This window comes from Megascapheus bottae, chromosome 7 (assembly GCF_031878675.1).
Source record: "Megascapheus bottae isolate mThoBot1 chromosome 7, mThoBot2.hap1, whole genome shotgun sequence".
Taxonomy (NCBI): domain Eukaryota; kingdom Metazoa; phylum Chordata; class Mammalia; order Rodentia; family Geomyidae; genus Megascapheus; species Megascapheus bottae.
Genome location: NC_143515.1, coordinates 62480737 through 62506391, shown reverse-complemented (window position 1 = coordinate 62506391; position 25655 = coordinate 62480737). Strand labels below are relative to the sequence as shown.

At 40.6% G+C, this 25655-nt stretch overlaps 1 protein-coding gene across 2 annotated transcripts; it reads left to right on the top strand.

Moving 5' to 3' along the window:
- Positions 1-24237, top strand: Yipf4 (Yip1 domain family member 4). 2 transcript variants are annotated; one of them, XM_090337190.1, is made up of 6 exons: positions 1-301; positions 5465-5618; positions 10215-10386; positions 13502-13579; positions 15668-15781; positions 23981-24237. In XM_090337190.1, exons 1-6 carry the CDS (start codon positions 223-225, stop codon positions 24224-24226), a joined length of 843 nt encoding a protein of 280 aa, XP_090193316.1. In that variant the 5' UTR covers positions 1-222; the 3' UTR covers positions 24227-24237. The 2 variants fall into 2 exon arrangements, with proteins under 2 accessions (XP_090193316.1, XP_090193317.1); XM_090337191.1 differs by lacking the exon at positions 23981-24237 and adding an exon at positions 19807-20847 and having other exon boundaries at positions 4-301.
- The last annotated feature ends 1418 nt before the right edge of the window (positions 24238-25655 follow it).

Genomic DNA, 25655 nt, shown 5'->3' with positions numbered 1-25655 from the left:
AGGGCGCCGGCGTCGTGGTGCTTGGGCGCTCGCCACCGAGAAGACGGTGCTAGGGGCTGAGTTCGGAACAGGCTCGCGGCCTGCCGGTGTTCTGCCTCGCCCCGGCCTGCTCCTCGGGCTTCGCGGGCCACGAGGTAGCGCGAGCAGGCGGGCCGGCGCCGCGGCCGCCTCGGGGCGCAGCCGCAGCCTCCGCCACCGCCGCAGGCTCGGAGGGGCGGCGGGATGGAGCCGCCGGGCCCGCCCCCGGCCTACGCCCCCGCCAACGGGGACTTCACCTTCGTCTCCTCGGCCGACGCCGAAGGTGAGCTGGCGGGGACCGAGCGGGACCCCGAGAGGCCTCCGCCTTCCTACAGGCCCCGAGTAGCCGGAGGAGTGTGGGGTGCAGGCCGGCTGGGGTGCCCGGCCCTCGGGAGGCCTCCGCCTTCCCACAGGACCTTAGTCACGGGACGGCCACTTCCTGAGGATCTGCAGAACCCCAAGGCCTTATTTCTGAAATTACTCACACAGAGACGCTTCGATTGGCCTGAGATGTCCAAGAACGAACGCAAAGTAGAGCTGTATTCCTTTTATACCTAGATTTTTTTTTTTTTTTGCTGTATACAAACGTCCCTCAAAGGGTTTCTAAGTTTGTAGTGAGTTGGTTATTTTGCCTTAGTGCCAGTTTTCCAATTTGTTGTGTTTGACCTCAATAGCAAAAACAAACAAGGGTGGGAGAGCCCAGGGATACCTTAGACTTGGGGAATAGCAGTTGTGCTGAAACATTATTTTCTTCTCAGTTTCATACTTAACTCCTTGTAACTTGAAGTTTCCTATGATAGACATTTTTCTATATTATATTTGTGAGACTTCACATATTCTAGTTAGCTTCCTTCCCGGTGTGAAAAGGTAAGTTTAGGTGAAGAATTTTCAATCCAGAGGAGAGCTTAGAATTTCCTCAGAAATGTGCCTTCATAATGTAGCTTGTTATCAAGAGGCAAAATATATGTTTGCAAAGAAAACAGCTGGTACATATTTTATAAACTGAAATAGAGCAAGTCAAAACATTTCATTCTTTTAATTTTTTTTTTCAAGTGGTTGTACAAGGGGGTTGCACTTGAACATGTCAGAGTCACTCCATATCTGTCCCCTCTCACCTTCTCCTTGCTTCATCAGTCGCATCAAGTTTCCCTTGCCATTTCAGCCTTTTTTTCATCTGCATTTGTTAGCATAGGACTTGAGGAGAAGTATCAAATTTAACTTCTGAAAGTTAGGAAGATTATCTTCATTGGATATTAGAACCTAGTGTTTGTGTTTGTTCAAACTCAGGTACCTGTATTGATTTTTTTTTTTTTTTGGCCAGTCCTGGGCTTTGTCCTTGCAGTTTTCTCAAGACTAGAGCTCTACCACTTGAGCCACAGCACCAATTCTGGCGTTTTTTCTATGTATGTGGTACCTAGGACTCGAACCTGGGTCTTCATGCATGCTAGGCAAACACTCTACTACTAGGCCAAACTCCTGGCCCCTGTATTGATTTTTCATATCCTTTCCCAGGATCATTTTTCTTTTGGTACATCTGAGATATCTGAAAGAACAATGATTCAGGTTACCCACTGGCTCCATATACTAAGGAACTTGGGATGAATAAACTACATGAGGTTTATTAAAACTTCATTTTTCCTCCAAGTATACACAGTTAAGTGTGTTTATACACACATATAATATGAATAATAGTCAATCATTTATATATGCATGAAGACATTTTATATACAGTCACTGTATATGGTATACATGTGCTATAGATGTATAGTAATATCCTCATGTATGTAACATTTATATTTGCTGGATATTTCAAGCATACTATCTTTTTATTGTTGGTCGTGGGGCCTGAATGTGGGTCCTGGTCACAGTCCCTGAGCTCTTTTATTCAAGGCTAGTACTCTACCACTTTGAGCCACTTCCATTTTCTGGTGATTAATTGAAGGTAAGTCTTGTGGACTTTCCAGCTCAGGCTTTAAACCTGATTGATATATGTTGTATATATAGAAAATATGTTAAAATTAAACTCTTTTGTACAACTGAAGAATGCTATTTTTTATTTAAATAATTTATTAACATTGATTTTTACATCATATTTCAAATGATGTGTTTAACAAGCAAGTATTCAAGAAGGGAATCTATATATACAATCACTGGCACTTAGATTTTAGAACATAATTAAAATTAGGCTGAGGGTTTGTATGTCATAGATACATATTAATCTATGTAATAAAATATTGTCTATTCTTTTTAATCTTTAAAAACAAAAAAATTCCAGGGCTGGGAGTGCAGACTAGTGGTAGAGTGGTTGCCTAGTATGCATGAAGTCCTGGGTTCAATTCCTCCGTACCACAGACACAGAAAAAGTCACAAGTGGTTATGTGGCTCAGATGGTAGTGCACTAGCCTTGAGAAAGCTCAAGGACAGTGTCTAGGCCCTGAGTTAAATCCCCAGGACTGGCAAAAAAATAAATAAATAAAAATAAAAAATACAGGACTGGAAATGTGGCTTAGTGGTAGAGTACTTTCCTAGCATGCATGAAGCCCTGGGTTCAATTCCTTAGTACAAACAGAAAAAGCCTGAAGTGGTTTTGCCATTGCAATCTGTGATCATATCTGGCCAAAACCACACTTGACTAGCTTGGCCTTTTGCATTCGTTAATTAAATTACAGAGGAGGGGCTGGGAGCGTGGCCTAGTGGTAGATTGCTTGCCTAGCATGCACAGTACCTTGCCTAGCATCCTCAGTACCACATACATACACAAAGCCAGAAGTGGTGCTGTGGCTCAAGTGGCAGAGTGCTAGCCTTGAGCAAAATATGTCCAAGAACAGTGTCCAGGCCTTGAGTTCAAGCCCCAGAGAGAGAGAGACAGGGAGAGAGGGAGAAAAGAAGAGAGAGAGAGAGTCTTGCAGGGACTTTTCTGCCAGGGTTGGCTTCGAACTGTGGTCCTTACATCTCAGCCTCCTGAGTAGGTAGGATTACAAGTGTGCATCACTGGCTCCCAACAATATATGAGATTTTTTTTTTTAAAGACAGAAGTGCTGTGGTGATAAAATGAAGCCTGCATGGGGCTGGGAAAGTGGCTTAGTGGTAGTGTGCCAGCATACATGAAGCCCTAGGTTTAATTCCTCCTTACTACTTAAGCAGAAAAAGCTGTAAGTGTTGCTGTGCCTCAAGTTATAGAGTACTAGCCTTGAGCAAAAGAATCTTAGGGACAGTCAGTGCCCAGGCCCTGAATTCAAGCCCCAGGACTGACAAAGAAAAAAAGAGGGGGGAGAAGGGAGGGAGGGAGAGAGAGAGAGAGAAAAGGGAAAGTAAAGCCAACACTAATTCTACAGAATTTCAACAAATGTTTGGAAAAAGCATGAACAGAGACTACTAAGTAACCAGGAGGTCTAAGCTATATAGTAAACCATCCCTACTCCTGTCTTTGCTCCTAAGTATTGAGGATTAGAGTACTGACCCACTGCACCTAGCACTCTTTATTTTCACAGCTGAACTATCCCAGTTTTTTCTTTATTTCCTCAGCGTCTAACAAGTCTCTACTGTTTTACTAGATCTGCCCTAAGTTTCTGCCATCTACTAAAGTATCTTGGAAGTGTTTCTCTGAGCACAAATGAGTTCATGATAACACAAATATAACATAGAATGTGTCAAAGTTATACCAGTGTACTTGAAAGGTGCTAGAGGCTTTATCAGGGCTAGAGGCTTTAGATACTATTAGCGTTTTACTATTAATTCACCTATTCCAGAGTTGACATTGGGTCACCTGGTTGTTGCTATAGTCATAGTCCTGTTTCTGAATCTTTTTCTTCGCTCTCTGATGTTACTCTTGTTTGTTAATAGCTCTTTGGACTTTCCCGTTACTTTTTTCTACCCACTTAATTGTAGCTTGGGAGTACTGTCTTGAGCTGTCAGACTGCTGCTGCTAACATTCCAAGCTATTATTCTACTACTTAAGCCACAGTGCCACTCCCCACTTTTTCTGTTAGAGATAAGAGTCTCAGGACTTTCCTGTCCATGTTGGCCTTGAACTCTAATCCTCAGATCTTAGCCTCCTGAGTAGGTAGGAGTACAGACATGAGCCAACAGTACCTGGCTTCCATTTAAATTTTATTTATTTTTTTTTCTGTATGTAGGTTGTGGGGCTTGAGCTCCTGCCTGGGCACTGTCCTTAAGGTCTGCATTTCAAGGCTACCACCCTACGCCTGGGCCTGGGCATTGTCCCTGAGCTCTTCAGCTCAAGGCTACTGCCCTACCCTTGAGCCAAGCTCCACTTCCCATTTTCTGGAGGTTAATTGGAGATAGGAGTCTCAGGTTTTATACTAAAGCCACTAGCATAGCATGTTCATTGCAGCGCTATTTACTATAGCGAAGATATGGTACCAACCCAGATGTCCCTCAGTAGATGATTGGATCAAGAAGATGTGGTATTTATACACAATGGAATTCTTTGCTGCCATCAGAAAGAATGACATCCCTCCATTTGTAAGGAAATGGAAAGACTTGGAAAAAATCATATTAAGTGAAATAAGCCAGACTCAGAGGAACATAGGCTCAATGGTTTCCCTCATTTGTAATAATTAGTATACATCTAGGACTCTCCTAGCAGAGGATTATAGTAGCTCAAAACCTAGGCATGTAAGGTCATATAGGATGAGACTAAATGAAAAGAACTCTAGGATATGGAAACAAGTTTATCTTGTGTGATTGTTCTTAATATACTAGGTTATTTCTCTTTTTTTTTTTTTGCCCTTTGGTTAATCTCATATTGTTTCTGTATCTGACTTTGTTACCTGACATATATACGTTTATTTGTATATTTGAAATTGGAAAGGGAAGGGGGAAAGACAAGATGATTGGGAGGAGATTGGAGGAGGGGAATGGGGGAAAAAACATGAAAAAGGGGTATCATTGTGTGAGAAGTAATGCACCTACCATCTGGCGAATATAACTGTACTCAATTAAAAAAAAAAGTCTTAGATCCTTTTGTGCCTGGGCTGGCTTTGAAACTTGATCCTCAGATCTCAGCCTTCTGAGTGCTAGGATTACAGGCGTGAGCCACCATGCCAGGCCCATTTGAATTTTAAATTGTTACTGTTATAATCTAGATTCAAGCCTGTTAGCTATGAAGTCTTTTGTTTAGCTTGTCAACTCTTTCATCTTTCATTGTATTATTTTTGGGGGGGGAGCAGTTCTGAGGGGTTCCGAGACAGATTCAAATTCAATATCTGATACATTTGCTCTTGTCTGGCTCTCTACTAATGGAACCATGCTTGCAAGTCCTCATTTTATTCTTACAAAATAAAAAAACAGGTATCTATCAAATATAAAATTCGCAGTTGAATGCAATAGCAAAATTGTGAAATAATTGTTATTTGAAATATGTTCCTTTTCAGTAAGAGTCATACGTTTTACTTGGTTCATGTATTAACTCTTTTCTCCTAAGATCTCAGTGGCTCTATAGCATCCCCAGATGTCAAATTAAACCTTGGTGGTGATTTTATCAAAGAATCGACAGCTACTACATTTCTGAGACAAAGAGGTTATGGCTGGCTTTTGGAAGTTGAAGATGATGATCCTGAAGATAACAAGCCACTTTTGTACGTAAATAATATATATGTGTTTTTGTTTTAGTAATGTAATTTATGGGATGTTGGTATTTTTTAGTGTCTTATTTAAATCTTTGTGGGACATTTTATTTTATTTATTTTTTTTTTTTTTGCCTGCCCAGGTGGGTTTTTTTTTATTGTAATTAGTAAAAGGGTTACATGATATTTGCCAGATAGAAGGTGCATTAATTCACGTACATTGATACCCTTTCACATGTCTTGGTACCCATTTCCCTCCCCCCGAGACATTTTATTTATTAATTTTTTTGTGGATCATGGGGCTTGAATTCGGCCTGGGCACTAGCCTTGAGCTCTTAAGCTCAAGGCTACCACCCTACCCCTGGGCCTGGGCCTTGTCCCTGAGCTCTTCAGCTCAAGACTACTACCCTACCCTTGAGCCAAGCCCAACTTCCCATTTATAGAGGTTAATTAGAGATAAGCGTCTCAGCTTCTTCTGTGCCCTGGCTGGCTTTGAACCTTCATCCTCATATCTCAGCCTCCTGAGTAGCTAGGATTACAAGCATGAGCCACCACACCCAGCTGTGAGACATTTTAATAACCTATGTGATAAATATATGTGGAAGTTTTCAGTATTAACTGGTAATTAAAAAAAACTGAACCATTAATGATTTTAAACCTCCTGCACACACACACACCTACAATAATATATTCTAGACTTTATTTGTGTACCAGCTATCACAAGTAATTTTCTTACAGTCTTAAAAAAACCAAGTTCAGGGGCCGGAAGTTTGGCCTATTGGTAGAATGCTTGCTTAGCATGCATGAAGACTTGGGTTTGATTCTTTAGTACCACATACATAGAAAAACTACAAGTGGGCCAGGAGTTTGGCCCTAGTGGTAGAGTTCTTGCCTATCATGCACGAAGACCTGGGTTCGATTCCTCGGTACCACATACATAGATAAAAGCTGAAAATGGTGCTGAGGCTCAAGTGGTAGAGCTCCAACCTTGAGAAAGTCTAAAGACAGGGCTTAGTCCCTGAGCCCATCACTGGCAAAAACAAACAAAAAAAAGGCAAAGCTCTTGGATGTTTAACATTTATATGGAGGTTTAAAAGTAAGATTTTGGCCAGGCACTGGTGGCTCACACCTATAATCCTAGCTACTCAGGAGGCTGAGATCTGAAGATCACAATTTGAAGCCAGAGTAGGCAGAAAAGTCTGTGGTACCCTTATCTCCAATTAAACACCAGAATTCAAGCAGTAAAGCACTAGACCTGAGCACAGAAAAAGCTCAGGGATAGTGGCCAGACCCTTAGTTCAAGGGGTGTGTATGCTCATGCACGTGTGTGCACACACACAGTTTTGAAAATCTTTTTTTTTTTTTGCCAGTCCTGGGCTTGAGCTCAGGGCCTGAGCACTGTCCTTGGACTTTCTCAAGGCTAGAGCTCTACCACTTGAGCATCAGCACCACTTCTGGCTTTTTTCTATGTATGTGGTACCGAGGAATCGAACCCGGGTCTTCGTGCATGCTAGGCAAGCACTTTAGCCACTAGGCCAAACTCCCTGCCCAGTTTTGAAAATCTTATGATACTGAGGCTTGAACTAAGGGTCTGAGTACTGTTTGAGTTGGGGGTGGGGGTGGAGGGGTAGAGGGATGTGTCATTTTCTTTATGGTATGCAATAGAACATGGTGGTGCATCCCTACAATCCCAGCTGTGATGGGAAGCCTAAAGTAAGCAGACATATCCAGGCAGAAAATTAATCCATATCTCAAAATAATCTGCTGAAAAAAGTGCTGAGAGAGTATTTATTTCCTTAATGTAAGGATCACCAAAAAATAATCACACATACAGAATATCAAGAACAATTTCTCAATTTCTCACTTCCTTGTACATGGAAAAATAAAAATTCCTCCTTACAATATAATCCCCGATGAGCATGGTGACTCATACCTATAATCCTAGCTACTCAGGAGGCTGAGATCTGAGGATCAAGTTCAAAGCCCAGGCAAAAAAGGACTTGAGACTCTTATCTCCATTACCCTCTAGAAAACTGGAAGTGGAGCTTGGCTCCAGGATAGAGCCATAGCCTTGAGCTAAAGAGCTCAGGGACAATGCCCAGGTCCAGGAGTAGGGTGGTATCTTTGAGCTGAACAGCTCAGGGGGCAGTGCCTGGGCCAGAGGTCAAGCCCCATGAGCCACAAAAAAAAAAAAAAAAAAAAAAAGAATATAAGCCCCATATTGACTTTCCTTTAGATTTACAATCCAATTTATCCAGAAATGTTAGTGTTTGTGGACATTTTTTTTTTATATTTTATTTACTGGAGCTTGAATTCAGTGCCTCATGATTGTTATTATTACTCTACCATTCGAGTTATATCCCCAGTTCTTTTTACCTTAATGTTTTTTTTTTTTCCAATTTTTGTTTTTTTGCCAGTCTTGGGGCTTGAACTCAGGGCCTGGCACTATCCTTGGACATTCTCAAGGCTAGAGCTCTACCACTTGAGCCACAGCACCACTCCAGCCTTTTCTGTGTATGTGGTATTGAGGAATCGAACCCAGGTCTTTATGCATGCTAGGCAAGCACTACCACTAGGCCATGCTCCCAGCCCCCATATTTCATGTTTTTTATTTTGTCTTGGATAGGTCTTGCATTTATGCATGGGACTAGCCTCGAAGTGCATCCTCCTGATCTCCATCTCCTATGTTGCTGAGAGTATAGTATAGAATGTGCCAGCATACCTGGCTTTATTTTCTTTGTCTTTTTTTCCCCCTTTTTTCCTCCCTTGTGTAGTATTGGGGCTTGAACTTGACCTTGCACTCTGACTTAGCTTTTTCTGTTGGTGTTCTATTATTTGAGTCACATCTTCCCATTTTGATTTTTACTGATTAGAGATAAAAGGAGTTAGAGGCATGGTTCAGGTATTAAAACACCAGCCAATGAGCAAAAGTATCAAATAAGGAGTTTGAGTCCCAGTCTAAGACCAAAAAAGAAAAAAAAAGTTTCTCATATTTGTGTTTTGACCTTGATCCTCAAATCTTAGCCTCTTTAGTAGCTAGGATTGTATGTGTGAGCCATCAGAACCTGGCTTTTATTTCTTTTTTCCTCCCTCCCTTCTTCCATGTCAGCCCTGGGTCTAGAACTCAGGGCCTAGGCAGTATTCCAGAGCTGCTGCTGCTGCTGCTTGTTATTTTATTTTTTTGGTGGGTCATGGAGCCTGAACTCTAGGCCCTGGGTGTTGTCCTTGAGCTTTTCAGCTCAAGGCTACCACCCTACCCTTGAGCCAAGCCCCACTTACTTTTCTAGTAATTAATTGGATATAAGAGACTTAGGTCCTTTTGTGCTGGAGCTGGCTTTGAACCTTGATCCTCAGATCTCAGCCTCCTGAGTAGCTAGGATTACAGGCGTGAGCCACTGGCCTAGCTCCTGAGCTTCTTTTTTCTGAAGGCTAGCACTCTGCCACTTAAACCAGCGCAACTTCTGGCTTTTTCTGTTTGTGTGATGCTAAGGAATCAAACCCCGGGATTCATGCATACTAGGCAAGCACTCTACCACTAAGCCATATTCCCAGTCTTCTGCCCCCAGAAGTTAATTGGAGCTAAGAGTGTTTTTGTTTGTTTGTTTTTCCATATAATTGGACCTAAGAGTCTCCTGGACTATCCTGCCTTAAACTAGCTCTTAGATCTTAGCCTCCTGAGTAATTATTAGGAACTCAGATGAGAGTCACTGGCACCTGACTTTATTATTTAATTTTATTTTTGTTTCTTCTTTTGTGCTGGTTCTGTGGGTGCTGTCCCTGAGCTTTTTGTGCACAAGTCTAATGCTCTATCTCTTGTTTCATTTCTTGACTTTTTGTGTTTAATTGGAGGTAAAACTCACAGACTTCGCTGTGCAAGCTGCCTTAGAATCCTGAGATTTCAACCTTCTGAATAGATTACAGGCATGAACCATCAGCACCTGGCTAATTTTCAGTTTTTGTTGTTACTACCAGAGCTTTGTGGTTTCTTAGCTTGCTTGCTTCTCTGGCACTCTACCACTTAAGGCACAACTCTAAACTTTTTTTGCTAGCTATTTTAGAGAGATAGTTTCCTGAACTTTTCTGCCCAGATTGGCTTTGAACCATGGTGCTCGGAATATAGGTGTAAAACATCAGCACCCAGCTTGCTTGCTTGTTTGTGTAGAGACAGAGTTTACTTAAGTTACCCATGCTAACTTCGAATTCATTGTATAGCCTACGATGACCTAAAACTCATCTTCCTACTTCCACTACCCACCTACCCCATATTTAAGCAGCAATTGAAATTTGTTTTAAACTGATAGTACCTTCAGAAGACTGACAAAAGTAAAAGCAGATTAGGATGCATTTGGCTTCACTCCAGCCTAACAATGATTATAAAACTGTAGCACTTGTGAGGTATATCCCAAGTTTAGAGATGTTGAAATGTTGAAACATCTCTAAAGTTGGACTAGTTTCTTTTTGAATCAGTGAAATACAGTACTGCAAGTACTTGCATTTTGTTGAGCTATGGATGTCATATTGTCATATTTAAACATTTCCTAAGTTCTTTTGACAATTTTAGTGTTCAAAATTGTGTGTATTTTGAGAATTTTTATTTTAAAATTATAGGGAAGAATTGGATATTGATCTGAAGGATATCTATTACAAAATCCGATGTGTTTTGATGCCAATGCCATCACTTGGTTTTAATAGACAAGTGGTGAGAGACAATCCTGACTTTTGGGGTCCTCTGGCTGTTGTTCTTTTCTTTTCCATGATCTCATTATATGGACAGTTTAGGGTAAGTATAGTTTATTTTATGTAAATTTAAAATGTTTTGAGTTTAAAAATTATGATCAAATACTAATTCTTAACGTTAGTATATTATATCTGAGAAATGCTTTGTCTTGTTTATTACTAAAATTGTTGTATAATAAATGAGGAATACCTTAGATTAATGCTTTTCAAGTTTTCCATATTGTCATCCATATAGAAGTTTTAATATTTGTATGGCACTGAGGTAAACAAATTAAAGTATTCCCACCTGACTGAAAGTAAGCAATGGCCAGAAGTGGTCAGAAGTGCTGCCCATTTTTTCCTAACTCCCCAGAAATGAAGAGTTTGAAACCTAACTGTAATGTAATTATGTTACATGTAATTTTTTGATGCTAATATTGGGGCTTAAACTCAGGGACTGAGCACTGTCCCTGGGTTTTTTTTTTTTTGCAAATGCCTGGCACTGTACCACTTTGGACTATATTGCCAAGGCTGGCTTTGAGCCATGATCTTCAAATCTCAGCCTTCTTAGTAGCTAAGACTTCAGGTGTGGACCACCAATTCCCAGTCCTTTCATTCAGTTTTAATGTTTTTAAATCTGAGACTATTTTTTATAAATGATGACAAGGATCTATTTTTCTAAGTTTACTATTGATATTTAAGTCACTTTATCATACTCTCAAGTTAGTTTTTTAATCACACAAACACAAGATGTGCATAACACTTTTTCATTCCCATTTTCAGGCTTTAGGGAGTAAGAAGTAATTCTTTGGCATAAGGAATTAGGAAATTTATTGTTACTAGAGTAGCAAAAGTCTATACAAATTCAGCAACCAAAAATGTATTTCAAGCCAGGTAGCAATGGCTCATGCCTGTAATCCTAGCTACTCAGGAGACTGAAATCTGAGGACTGAGGTTCAGCACCAGCACAGGCAAGAAAAGTCTGGAAGATTCTGATCCCCATTAACTACCAGAAAACCAGAAGTGGTGCTGTTGCTCAAAGTGGCAGAGTGCTAGCCTTGAGTTGAAGAGCTTAGGGACAGCATCCAGGCCCAGAGTTCAAGCCCCACAACTGACCTCCCCCCCAAAAAAAAACCCAAAAAAACAATGTATTTCAGAGCCAGAAGCTGGTGGCTCACGTCTGTAATTTTAGTGACTCAAAGGGTTGAAATCTGAGGCTCACAATTCAAAGCCATTTAGGAAAGTTCGTGAGACTTTAATTTCCAATTAACCACCAGAAAAACAGAAGTGACACTGTGGCATAAAGTGGTAGAACACCAGCCTTGAGTGAAAAAGCTCATGACTAAAATGTGTGTGTGTGTGTGTGTGTGTGTGTGTGTGTGTGTGTGTGTGTAATACAACAGTGCAAATGAATCCTGGGAGCCCAACTTGTTGTTGTTGATTGTGTGGTTTAAACTCCCCTCCTAGAACTAGAGACCTGTGTGCTGTTCCTTAGTTCTTTTGTTCAAGGCTAGCACTCTACCACTTTAAGCAACAACAGTTCTACTTCCTGTTTTCTAGTGGTTAATTGGAGATAAGATTTTCACAGACTTTCTAGCTTTGAACCACAGCCCTAAAATCTTAGCTTCCTGCGGAGCTAGAATTACCCTTATGAGCTCCCTCCATCCTGGGTTTTTTTTGTTTTGTTTTTTTTTTGTTTTTGCCAGCCCTGAAGCTTGAATTCAGGGACTAGACACTGTCCTTGGGTTTTTCTCAAGGCTCTAAAGTTTATCCACAGCACCACATCTGGCTTTTTCTCTGTATGTGGTACAGAGAATCCAGCTCTCCATCCTGTTTTTGAGAAGTTTTTTTTCCTTTGACTCCACAAAATCTTTGTAGGCTAATCTTGTATTTTTTTTTCTGTTCTAGCTCTATTAGCAACCATTTTTTTAAAATCTTAGTCCCTTTAGTTAAAAATATCTGAAACTAAGATCAAGCAAATCAGTCTGTTTTTGTAGTGAACTGTTATTTGCAGACCGTCCAGAAGACAAACCTTTAAATGTTTACCTTTCTCATTAAACTAAGCCTGAGAAATTAAAATTACCTGGTGTCTTCCATATTCTATTACAAAATGTGTAATAGTGTGTTTTAAAGACTTCCAGAGAAGACTGGCAACATGCTTAAAAAACGAATTTTCCCTGTCATATGCTACAAAGGAAGGGATTAGTAGTAAATACATTTTTTTCTTTGTATCTTGTAATATGTATATAGATATATACATAGATATCTTAAAGTGCTGTTTTTTTGTCAGTCCTGAAGCTTGAACTCAGGGCCTGGGCACTGTCCTTGAGCTTTCTCAAGGCTAGCACTCTACCATTTGAACCACAGTACCACTTACAGCTTTTTTGTGTGTGTATGTGGTACCAAGGAATCAAACCCAGGGCTTCGTGCATGCTAGGCAAGTATTTTACACTAGGCCATGCTCCTGGCCTGAATGACTGCTTCTTCAGGTACTTGATACTTTGTACATTTTCCATTTGGTTATGCAATTATATTACACACTGTAATGTGTGTGTGTGTGTGTGTGTGTGTGTGTGTGTGTGTGTGTGTGTGTATTGGTCTTCACACTTAAACTCAGAGTCTTTATGCTGTCCCTAAGGATTTTTGCTCAAGGCTTAACACTGAACTACTTCAGCCACAGCTCAATTTCTGTCTTTGTGGTAGTTAATTGAAGAGCTTCATAAACTTTCCCACTAAGGCTATCTTGAAACCACAATTCTTAGATATTGGACTTCTGAGTTGCTAGGATTACAGACATGAGCCACCAGTACATGCTACATTCTTACCAAGTATACTAGAGAATTGGCATTACCTTTGTGCCATGAAATTGGGTACTTAAATGACAGAGAATAGGATTCCTGAAAAATTATCACCTTGTTGAGTAGTATAAAAATACTAATTAGGCTGGGAGTTTGGCCTAGTGGCAGAGTGCTTTAGCAAGCACGAAGACCCAGATTCCATTCCTCAGTACTACATACCTACAGAAAACTGGACTGGAAGTGGTGCTGTGGCTCAAGTATAGATAAAGCTCTACCCTTGAGAAAGCCCAAGGACAGTGCTCAGGCTCTGAGTTGAAGCCCAAAAACTGGCAAAAAACAAAAAACAAAAAAACCTAATTATATGATGTTTTCCCCTTTTAGGTGGTCTCATGGATAATAACCATTTGGATATTTGGGTCACTGACAATTTTTTTACTGGCCAGAGTTCTTGGTGGAGAAGTAAGTAGTTAATTTTCAGAGTTTCTTTTGGAAATAAGAGTTTCAGAGCCTTTTGTGCCTGGGCTGGCTTTGAACCACAGTCCTCACATCTCAGCCTCCTGAGTAGCTAGGATTTTAGGCCAGAGTCGCTGACACCCAGCTATGCTCTTTATTATAAGAACTATTTCTTTATTACAAGAAATAAATAGAAAAGGAAATATGCCATCTTTTATTAAATAATATATGACTTTTCAGGGTAGTATACAATGTATTCACTGTTATTGCAATTATCATTGGCCTTGGAAATTTTCTTATGTTGTTTTATTTTGTCAATATATGCTCCCAGTCATTACAATTTAGCCATTGTTCATCTAAAAAATTTTTGCCACAGTAAGCCTGGATGGCATTTTTCCTGCTTAAACTTGCCATATAACTGGAATGACAGATTTTGGCCACCGCTTCCAGCTTTCTTGCTAACTCTTTTTTTTTTTTTTTTTTTTTTTGCCAGACCTGGGCTTGAGCTCAGGGCCTGAGCACTGTCGTTGGGCTTTCTCAAGGCTAGAGCTCTACTACTTGAGCCTCAGCACCACTTCTGGCTTTTTTCCATGTATATGGTACTGAGGAATCGAACCTGGGTCTTTGTGCATGCTAGGCAAGCACTCTACCACTAGGCCAAACTCCTGGCTGCTCTTGCTAACTTTTTTGCCTAGGCTCCTTTGTAACCATGATGGTCCTGCTCTTCACTTCCCAAGTCTAACTGAGATTACAGGTTTGAGTCACCACTCTTTTACTTGGTGTGTATGTGTACTTGTATTTTGGCAGAATTGAGGTTTAAACTCAAGGCCTCATGCTTGCTAGGCTAGCACTCTTCCACTGAACCCCAGATATCCAGTCTCATGCCCTCCTGCCCTTTTGGGGGGAGGTGCGGTCAGGGCTTTACTATGTAGCCCAGGCTGGCCATCCTTGACTCAACAAGATCCTTGTTGTTCAGCCTTCTGAGTGCTGGGGTGATAGATACATGCCACCAGGCATGACTTCTTTCCTTTCCTTTTTAATAGAATTTCAAGAGGAGATAATAATTGGATGTATATACCCAATGCAACATCTTAATCTAAAAGCAAAATCAATTTAGAGTAACGTCTATAAAAACTTTTCCAGGGACTGGGAGTTTGGCCTAGTGGTTAAAGTGCTTGCCTAGCATGCATGAAGACCCGGGTTCGATTCCTCGGTACCACATACATAGAAAAAAGCCGGAAGTGGTGCTGAGGCTCAAGTGGTAGAGCTCTAGCCTTGAGAAAGTCCAAGGACAGTGCTCAGGCCCTGAGCTCAAGCCCAGGACTGGCAAAAAAAAAAAAAAACAAAAAAAAAAAAACAAAAAAAAACTTTTCCATATGTAGCAGGATTGCTTCCTCTTGTTTTGAGATAGATTCTCCAAAGTCTCACTGAGTAGCTCAGCCTGCTTTAAACTCATGATCCCCTTTGGAGCTTGATACTGGCATTATAGACCTACACCACCACACTCCCCTGGAAATCTTTTTTTTTTAATTTTTTGCCAGTCCTGGACTTGAGCTCAGGGCCTGAGCACTATCCTTGGACTTTCTCAAGGCTAGAGCTCTACCACTTGAGCTTCAGTACCACTTCCAGATTTTTTCTGTTTATGTGGTACCGAAGAGTTGAACCTGGGTCTTCGTGCATGCCAGACAAGCACTCTACTACTAGGCTAAACTGCTGGCCCATCCCCTGGAAATCTTAAGAAATTCTTATTCTTATATCCTAGACATATTTTTAATCTGGTATATTTATATAAAAATATGTGTTACTACTGTGATGAAGAAATAGAATGAAAATGATACAAAATTCTGAAATTCAAGCAGAAATAGGGCTAGAGATACAGATTGGAGCAGTTGGCAGACTGATGCTAATTGAAACTGGCAGTTTGTGAAAGACCCAAGAACATGATGGGCTATGATAATTTGAAATAGTGGGTATGCTACTTTATGATTTTTTACTTATGCTAATAATACATGCAATAAAGAACACATGTTTATAATGATTAAGATGAGTACTATGATTCCTATGATACTTACTGAAAGTTTTGAAAATTCACAGGTTGCATATGGCCAAGTTCTTGGAGTTATAGGATATTCATTACTTCCTCTCATTGTCATAGCCCCAGTACTTGTGGTGGTTGGATCATTTGAAGTGGTATCTACACTTATAAAAGTAAGTTGTGTGTGCAGGATGAATTATATAGTTTACCTTTTTCCAATAGTAAAAGTATACTAGTCATCTAGATAAGGATAGTGTGATCCAAAACTGTTTATCAAATAGATGATTGTATTTTGGAACAAATACTTTCCTTACTGATTTTTATCAGTTGTATTTTGTTTTCTTTGCCATAGCTTGAACTTAGGGCCTGAGCACTGTTCTTGGACTTAGTCAAGGCTAGAGCTCAACTACTCGAACCACAATACCACAGACGGCTTTTTCTATGTTTATGATACAAGGAATCGAGCCTGGGTCTTCATGCATACTAGGCAAACACTCTACCACTAGGCCAAACTCCCAGCACCTTTAATTTATTTTTGTCGGTTGTGGGGCTTGAACTCTGGATCTGGATGCTGTCTTTGAGCTCTGGACCCGGACTCTTGCTCAAGTGTAGCTAGTACTCTAGCACTTTGAGCCACAGCACCACCTGTGGTTTTCTGGTAGCTAATTGGAGATAAGGATCTCATGGACTTTCTTGCCAGGGCTGGCTTTGAGCCGCAATCCCCAGATTTGAGCTACCTGAGTAGGATTACAGGCATGGGCCACTAATTCCAGGCATTGTTTCCTTTTAGAATTGGGTAAGTATAAAATAATGCAATAAACATTAAATATTAAAGGATGTGGATTTTATTCTAGCTTGAATTCAAATCCTGGTCCTTCTCTTTATTGTTATCTGGTTTTGGTTTGGTTTGATTTTTTTTTTTTTTTGAAGTCCTGGGGCTTGAACCTCAGGGCTTAGGTACTGCTCCAATAATTTTTTGCTCATAGTTAGTGCTCTACCACTTGAGTCATGCTTTACTTCCTGTCTTGTTTTTCTTAACTGCTATGTTTTCTGGGGTTTGTTGTGAGAATTTTAAAGTATGTATGTTTAGTGTTTGCATAGTGCTTGGCACAGAGTAGGCACTCAAGTAAAAGCTGTGATTACTATAAATAGATAAGATTATTTTGATATCATCATTGTATATTTGAATTGCTTGAACACTATGTCATGCCTCCAGTTCCCAGTCTAAACACTTGTGAGAAGAAGAAAGTTTTGGAAAATCTAGTGGTAGAGTGTTCGCCTAGCATGCACAAAGACCTAGGTTTGATTTCATCGGTACCATATATTTAGAAAAGCTAAAAGTGATATTGTGGCTCAAGTGGTAGAGCTCTAGCCTTGAGAAAGCCCAAGGACAGTGATCAGTCCCTAAGTTCAAGCCTGGACTGCCAAAGAAAGAAAAAAAGAAAAGCCGGGCATGGTGGCTCACACCTGTAATCCTAGCTACTCTGGAGGCTGAGATCTGAGGATCGAGGTTGAAAGCCAGCCTGGACACTAAGGACCATGAGACTCTCCAATTAACCAATTAACCAGTTAACCACTAGAAAATGGGAAGTGGAGCTGTCACTCCAGAGGTAGGACAGTAGCCTTGAGCTGAAAAGCTCAGGGACAGTGTCCAGACACAGAGTCCAAACCCCACAATCCATCAAAAAAAAAAAAAATAGAAAGCCAGGCACCTCTAATCCTAGCTACTCAGGAGGCTGAGATCTGAAGAGTAAGGTTCAAAGCCAGCCCATCATGAAAGTCCATGTCACTCTTATCTCCAATTAACCACCAGCAAACCAAAAGTAGCACTGTGGCTCAAGTAGTAGAGCTCTAGCCTTGAATTGAAGACCTCAGAGACAGAGCTCAAGCCTAGTTTAAGCCCTACTAAAAAAGAAAAGGAAATCTTGTAGGCAAACATCAGTGGCTCATGCCTATAAGTCTACTTACTTAGGAAGTTGAAGCTATTTAAGAACTAGAGATAGAATCACAGGTGAGAGCCAGCCTGGGCAGAATACTAGTATCCAGGAAATTCTTATCTCCAATTAACCAGCAAAAAGCTGTAAGTGAAGGCATAGCTCAAGTGGCAAAGCACCAGGCATAGGCAGGAAAGATAAGCAAGGTTGTAATGCTCTTGGGTTCTAGCCCCAGTACTGGCACATAGAATGATTACACACAGGCATACAACACACCCAAGAAATACCTTTTTTTTTTTTGTCTTGTCAGTTGTGGGGCTTGAACTCAGGGCCTGGGAGGTAACTCTTAAGTTTTTTTTCCTCAAGGCTTTGAGCCACAGGACCACTAATCTAGTCAAAGTGAACAAAAACAATTTGATTATAATTTTACTTCGTGCAGCTCCTATACTTTTTTGTATGCCTGGATACTACTTTTTGAGGTTTCTTCCCTGTTGCTAACTTAAAAGTGTAGTAGAAAGTTGGACCATCCCAAATATATCTTTAGTCTGCCAGAATCCATTTTTTCACCTCTGTACTAATGCTTTTCTGAATTTAAGTTAGTTTTGCTCCCAGTGAGACACTTGTCAATGTCTAGATGAATATTTGAGTGTCACAGAGCAGGGAGAGGGTATTACTAGCATGTGGGCAAGGATGCTACTAAATATCCCACAAAACACAGGAGACAACTCTCAAAAAGCAAATCGAAACCATTCAGCATAAAGATGTCAGTATTTCTAGACCCTGGTAGCTCATACCTGTGATCCTGTCATCTTAACTATTCAAGAGGCTGATACCTGAGGATCAAAGTTCGAACCAGCTCAAGCAGGAAAGTTCCTGAGACTCTTCTCTCAAATTAACAAGCAAAAAGCCAGAACTGGTGCTGTGGCTCAATTAATGGAGCACCAGCCTAGGTCAAAAAAGCTGACAGAGCCTGACATGGTGGCTCACGACTGTAATCCTAGCTACTCAGGAGGCTGAGATCTGAGGATCAGGGTTCAAAGCCAGCCCAGGCACAAAAGGACCTAAGACTCTTATCTCCAATTAACCTCTAGAAAACAGGAAGTGGGGCTGTGGCTTAAAGTTGTAGATTCCTTAGCCTTTAGCAAAAATGCTCAGGGACACTGTCCAGGGACTTGTGTTCAAGTCCCAGGACTGACAAAAATATATAAATAAAGGCCGGGAGTTTGGCCTAGTGGTACAGTGCTTGCCTAGCATGCACCTAGACCCGGGTTTAATTCCTCAGTACCACATACATAGAAAAAAGCCAGAAATACTGCTGTGGCTCAAGTGGTAAGAAAGCCCAAGGACACTGTTCAGGACCTGAGTTCAAGCCCCAGGACTAGCAAAAATAAAAACAAATAAGTAATGTATAAAATTTTCATTCAATTTGTTTTTTATTTAGAAAGGTAAAAATTGATTTTTTTTGTTTTTTACTTTCCAAGAATCAAGTTTCATCAGTGTGGCTAATTCATGGGTCGGGAGTTTGGCCTAGTGGTAGAGTGCTTGCCTAGTATGCACGAAGACCCGGGTTCGATTCCTCGGTACCACATCCGTAGCAAAAAGCCAGAAGTGGTGCTGTGGCTCAAGTGGTAGAGCCCTAGCCTTGAGAAAAAATCCAGGGACAGTGCTCAGGCCCTGAGCCCAAGCCCAGGACTGGCAAAAAAAAAAAAAAGTTCTAATTCAGCCAGACAATTGTGCACTCTTTTTTTCCTTTTCTTTTCCTTTTTTGACCAGTCCTGGGGCTTAAACTTAGCTCCTGGGGACATTGTCCTTGGATTTTCTCAAAGCTAGAGCTCTACCACTTGAGCTACAGCACCACTGCAGGCTTTTTCTGTGTATGTGGTAACCAAGAAATCAAACCCAGGCCTTAGTGCATATTAGGCAAGGACTCAACCACTAGGCCATGCTACTTGCCCACTTGTACATTTTTGTCATGTCAGCACTCCAGAGATGAGGCAGGAGTGCTAAATTCAAGGTCAACCTGGGTTACATAGTGAGACCTTATTTTAAAGGAGGGAATGAAATGAAATAGCATAACCAGTGTAAGTACTCCACATTGTTGTAATTAGACAGGTTTGATAGAAGTTAAAGAATCAAGTGAACGTGAACATTATGTACTATTACTGGGTTTTTTCGTATATCATGAACACTATTTTTATCCTCTATGGCAGCCAAAAGTTAATTTGCTAATATGCTACCCTTTGTCTTTTTTTTTTTTTTTAAAGCTGTTTGGTGTGTTCTGGGCTGCCTACAGTGCTGCTTCATTGTTAGTGGGTGAAGAATTCAAGACCAAAAAGCCTCTCCTGATTTATCCAATCTTTTTATTATACATTTATTTTTTGTCTTTATATACTGGGGTGTGAGCCAAATCATACATGAATAGAAAAAAACAATGTTACATTTGTGTGTAGGCTGGGAACTCTTGCTGAAGGGATTGAAGAAAATGTTGCTGGTAAAAATTTACACATTCCAGATGTAAATGCAGGTTTAAGGTCTTTTTAAAACAATATTTTTTGTATTTAATTAAACAATTACAGTTATCTGGGATTTTTGTGGTCAGAATCCTAAATTCTGTTTGATTCTTCATATTCCAGTGAATAAAATATAAAAGCATTGTGTTTTTAAGATTGTGTCATATTCACCTAAAAATTTGTGCCAAAAGCACCTTGAATCGATAATTGTACTTCACTTGAAGGATAAATCTGACAATGTCCTAATAATCAAAAAGTGCAATTTTTTTCTTTAAAGAGTTTTCTCCTACATTGCAGATCCTGTAGATAAATATTTATATTTATACATATATATTTATGAAATAATTCTTATTCACAAAATATATTTCTTAATAGCCTAAAAATTAAGATACTAAATCTGATGCTTAAGCTTTCTTTAATTTGGCCATTACTCTTTTTTATTGAGAATTTAAAATTTGTTTTTTAAATTGTATGTCATTTTAAAAATAATAGTTGCTAATGTAGATTTGGTTTGTGTGGATATGCTTTTAAAAACCATTTTGAATGTTTAAACATCTGATTTAAAGTTTTGTTTTATCTTTCTGACCAAAGGAACAAGAGGTATAATGGATATGGCAGTCATTAAAATCATTAATATATAGGAAAACAATATTTATAGCATCAGTAAATATTTTTTAAATGCTATTCCTAAATCAGAAAAATTGCAGGAAAGAGATCTTTAAAATCCTATGGTCCTAAACAATGTTATATGAAGTAGAAATAAAATGTTTTCCAGCTGTGTGTTTCGTTTTATGACATCCAGTCTTGTATTACTTTATAATTTTACACGTATTAGTTACTTTCTTAACAAATGTACAGTTTTTCCTAAGGAAAATCTCAAGAAATTTTTATTAGTGAAATTGTCAAGTAGATGAAAATGTTTTGTGTTTACAAAATAGAAAATCCCCAGGCCGGGAATTTGGCCTAGTGGTAGAGTACTTGCTTAGCATGCACAAAGACCCGGGTTCAATTCCTTGGTACCATATATATAGAAAAGTCAGAAGTGGTGCTGTGGCCCAAGTGGTAGAGTGCTAGCCTTGAGAAAGCCAAGGATAGTGCTCAGTCCCTCAACTCAAGCCCAGGACTGGCAAAAAAAAAGAAAGAAAGAAAGAAAGGAAATCCCTGTGTTTTTATCAGGAACAATTCACCACTATCCTCAGTATGGTAATGTTCTTGGTATGTATTCCTTAGCAAACTTGGTCACAATCTATACAGTTATGTCTGAGGCAAGACTACATTAGAAAGGTATCAAGTTCATCTTTCTTCCTTCCCTCTCGCACTAAAAAAAAAAAAAAAAAAAAAAAAAAAAAAAAAAAAAAAAGGAGAGAAAAGCTTATTATCTTTTTGGAGGATGAGGGTCTGACCCAGGACCTCATACATGCTTATCAAGCACTCTTACCACCACCTTCAAGCCTGAAAAGATAATCATAGGAAAAATGCAAAACACTTTGCAAGCTACAGTGCTGAAAATTACCATGCTATTCTTTTAAAGCAGCATTAGAAAAACAGATGAAGAGCACCATAGATATTGTAGAATGTAGTAAGAAGGAAGGGAGGATCTATGTGTCTACAGAAGCAGTAACTGTACCATAGATCCCTATGGCCAGTCACTTGTTACCGTAGACTATATTTGGTGGGTTTTGAGATGTTTGCAGTGCTGAGGATCAATCCCAGGGCTTCCATACATGAGAGGCCGGCCCTCTAATAGTGAACTACAGCTCCATCCTTGGATTATTCTGCGTATTGACCCTGCACTTGCTCCACAATGTTTAATGATCTGGAGCCAGTTGTGGAATTTTACTAAATGATAAAGCATTTCAAGACTACCTCTAAGAAAATTTGTTCATGCCTGTAATCCTGACTACTCAGAAGGATGAATGCTAAGGATACCTGTTTGAAGCCAGCCTGGGAAGGAGTCTGAGCCTTATTTCCAATTGACTACCAAAATGCCAGAAGTTAAGCTGTGGTTAGAGTACTGTGCCTGGAGTGGTAGAGTACTACTAGCTCAGGGAACAGTGAGTGGCTAGCCCTTGAGTTCAAGTCCCAGAACCAGCACACACACACACACACACACACACACACACACACACACGTGTGCTGGAGTACAATCTAGATCAAGCCTAAGTGGCAGCACTTAGTTCTGTTAAAACATTTTGTATGTATATGCATGGGTTGGGCTGAGTGCTATCCCTGAGCTTTTTGCTCAGGGATGGCTAGTACTCCAACACTTGAGCCACAGTTCAACTTCCTGCTTCTTTGGTGCTTAATTGGAGATAAGGATCTCAGGGACTTTTTTTGTGGGGGGGTGGAGAAATAGAGCTGGCTTTGGATCAAGGTCCTCAGATCTCAGCCTTCTGAATACAGGCATGAGCCACCAGTGCCTGACACTGAGCAGTGAGCAGTTTTTATTTAAAACAGGCAAAGAAAAAAAGGAACAGAACGTGAAATTATACAAAATACCTGATTATGGGGAAAATTTGTTATCTAATGATAAAGAAAAATAAGAAAAGTAGATTGCTTCTTGTTGAAGGAAAAAGTGGTTGTGCATTTTTACTCTTTCATAATGATCCTCCTCAGTTTTGCTATATTGCCAGCCCCTACAGTATCTCTTAAAATAGCAAATGCCCTTTGATGAGACCACTCATGTGCTTTGTAATTCATCTGTACAATTGCCAGCTGTGACAAGAATTTGAGTTTTTCCACATAAGAAAGTAAAAGGTAGGGACTGGGAATGTGGCTTAGTGGTAGAGAGCTTGCCTAGCATTCATGAAGCCCTGTACCACATAAACAGAAAAAGCTGGAAGAGGTGCTGTGGCTCAAGTATTAATGTGCTAGTCTTGAACAAAAGAGATCAGAGAGGGCTGGGAGTTTGGCCTCGTGGTAGAGAGCTTGCCTAGCATGCATGAAGCCTTGGGTTCGATTCCTCAGTACCACATACATAAAAAAAAGCTGGAAGTGGTGCTGTGGCTCAAGTGGTAGAGCTCTAGCCTTGAGAAAAGTCCGAGGTCAGTGCTTAGGCCCAGGGTTCAAGCCCCACAACTAGCAAAAAAAAAAAAAAAAAAAAAAGATCAGAGCAGTCCCTAGGCCCTGAGTTCAAGCCCCACTACTGACCAAATAAAGTACTCATTTATGATGATGAGTCTAGGTGCAAAGACCGTCATATTCAGTCTTCCATGTCCAGGGGGACATTTCAAATCTTTGCCCTAATGCACAGCTGAGTTTTATTTTAACTTTTTTTTTTTCTCTTGGTGGAGATAGTACTGGGGTTTGAACTCTGCTTTATGCTTGGTAGCAGGCACTGAACTGAGTCACACCTCCAGCCCCAAACATTCTCATTCTCCCTCTCTCTCTCCCTCTCTCTCTCTCTCTCTCTCTCTCTCTCTCTCTCTCTCTCTCTCTCTCTCTCTCTCTCTCTCTCTCTCTCTCTCTCTGTCTTCCTTTGATGTGCACTGGTAGTTTGCACAGTAATCGTAGATCTAGGGACCAACATTTGAAGCCATAAGTAGAGTTGTGGCTCAAGTGGTAGAATTCTAGCCATGATCAAAAAGGAAAGAAAAAATCAGGTGCCTGTGGCTCATGCCTGTAAGCAACTCTGAAGGTTGCGATCTGAGGACCACAGCTTGATTCCAGCCTGGGCTAAAATATCCCTGTGAGACTTACCTCCAGTTAATCACCAGAAAAGCAGAACTGGATCTGTGCCTCAAAGTTGTTGTGTTAACCTTGAGCAAAAAGCTCAGGAACAGCTCCTAGGCACCGAGTTCCAAGTTCCACCACCAACCAAAAGGAAAAAAGAAAACATTTTGCTTCTGTGAGAATGATTTTGGATGACTTTGGTAGACTGAGAGCAGTTTCCTCTTCCTAACATGAATGCCCTCATTCATCCAATCAGCTGAAAGTCGGAATAGAACAAAGAAAGGCTCAATCACCTCTACTTTTGCTAAATGCTGTCAAGTTGAGACATCGGATTATTTTTGGCTTTGAACTCAAATTGAAACAGAAGTATTTGTTTGGTTCTCTAACATGTCAATCATCAAACTGGAATATGCCACCAGCTATCCTGGATCTCCAGCTTCCAGTGTACTCTGAAGATCCTGAGATTTCCTCAGCCTCTACCATCAAAGAGGCCAACTCCTAATAATAAACAGCTTTCTATATATAATTCATTCCATTGCTTCTGTGTCTGTGGACTCCTGATATGACTGAGTTATCCCTATGCATAGTCTTAAGACATGGACATTTTATGTATTTCAGTGCATTTTCTATATGAAGTATACTTTAGTGTTTATTGATCTTTAGAAACCTGTAGAAGAGAAAGATCTCGTTTAAAATTGAGGTATTCTGAATAGTTAAAATTATATTACCCCAAGCTGAGTGCTCATGGCTCATGCCTGTTATCCTAGCTACTCAGGAGGCTTGAGACCTGAGGATCCCAGTTCAAAGCCAGCCTGGGCACAAAAGTCTGTGAGACTCTTATCTCCAATTAACCATCAGAAAACCGGAAGTTACACTGTGGCTCAAGTGGTAGAGCAGAAGAACTGAGGGACTGCACCCAGGCCTAGAGTTCAAACCCTGCAATCAACCAAAAAAAAAAAAAAAATCAAAGCTGTAATCCTAGCTACCCAGAAGGATAAGACTTGTAGAAGCAAAGTCCATGGCGGGGAATGTCTCAGAGTGGAAGTGTACTTACCTAGCATTCCTGAAGCCCTGGGTTCGATTCCTCAGTAACACATACACAGAAAAAGCCAGAAATGGTGTTTTGACTCAAGTGGTAGTGTGCTAGCTTTGATTGAGCACAGACAGAGGCTGAGCCCCAGGACTGGCAAAACAAAACAAAAAGCCTAGATAGAAAAGTTCATGAGACTCTTATTGTGGGGCACGTCACACCAAGGGTAAAAGGCCTACCTCGTGCTCACTTCCTGGTTTTGGAAATCCAACCATGCTGTCTCCTGGTTGGGAGGTTTGGCTGTGGTTTGTGATATAAAATAAGGCTACCTCCAACCCATGGATTGGCCCCGCCTCCCTCTCTGACCGCACCTACCTCCCCCTGTCCTGCCTACTTTTATGCTGATAGACTCCTGCTTCTTAGCCTCTTGTATTTCCCCATTAAAACGAGTTGCTGCCTTGACAATCTCCCTGGGCGTCTGTGTCTTCCCTCTGGAGAGGGAGGGCTGGGTGAAGGAGGCCAGCCGTCCCTAACCTTTCTCCGTGTCGTCTTAGTCAGGGCGTGTTCTCTTTGCCCTTCCTTCTGGTCCGGAGGCAAAGAGTGTTAAAACCCTGACAACTTATCTCCAGTTAACTAGCAAATCACTGGGCTGGATGATGTGTGGCTCATGGTAGAGCACCAAGTATGAGCAACATGCTGAGCAAGAGTACAGCAAACTATGGACAAGCCCAAAAACTGGCAGTAAAATAATTGAAGTCAGGGCATGCATTGAGCAAATGCATGCAGTTTTGGCCATATCCTAGTGAAATTGCACAGCATGACAGTTCTGTCAACAGCTCAGAATATTACGAATAATTTGTCACCTGAAAGTGTGGCTTTGCTCACTTTCTGGCTCTTCACT

Bases quoted from the DNA above. Each gene is read 5' to 3' on its own strand.
- Yipf4 (XM_090337190.1), top strand. From the start codon at position 223: ATGGAGCCGCCGGGCCCGCCCCCGGCCTACGCCCCCGCCAACGGGGAC. The intron at 302-5,464 runs GTGAGCTGGCGG...TTTTCTCCTAAG, and splicing joins CTCCTCGGCCGACGCCGAAG to ATCTCAGTGGCTCTATAGCA. The intron at 10,387-13,501 runs GTAAGTATAGTT...TTCCCCTTTTAG, and splicing joins CATTATATGGACAGTTTAGG to GTGGTCTCATGGATAATAAC.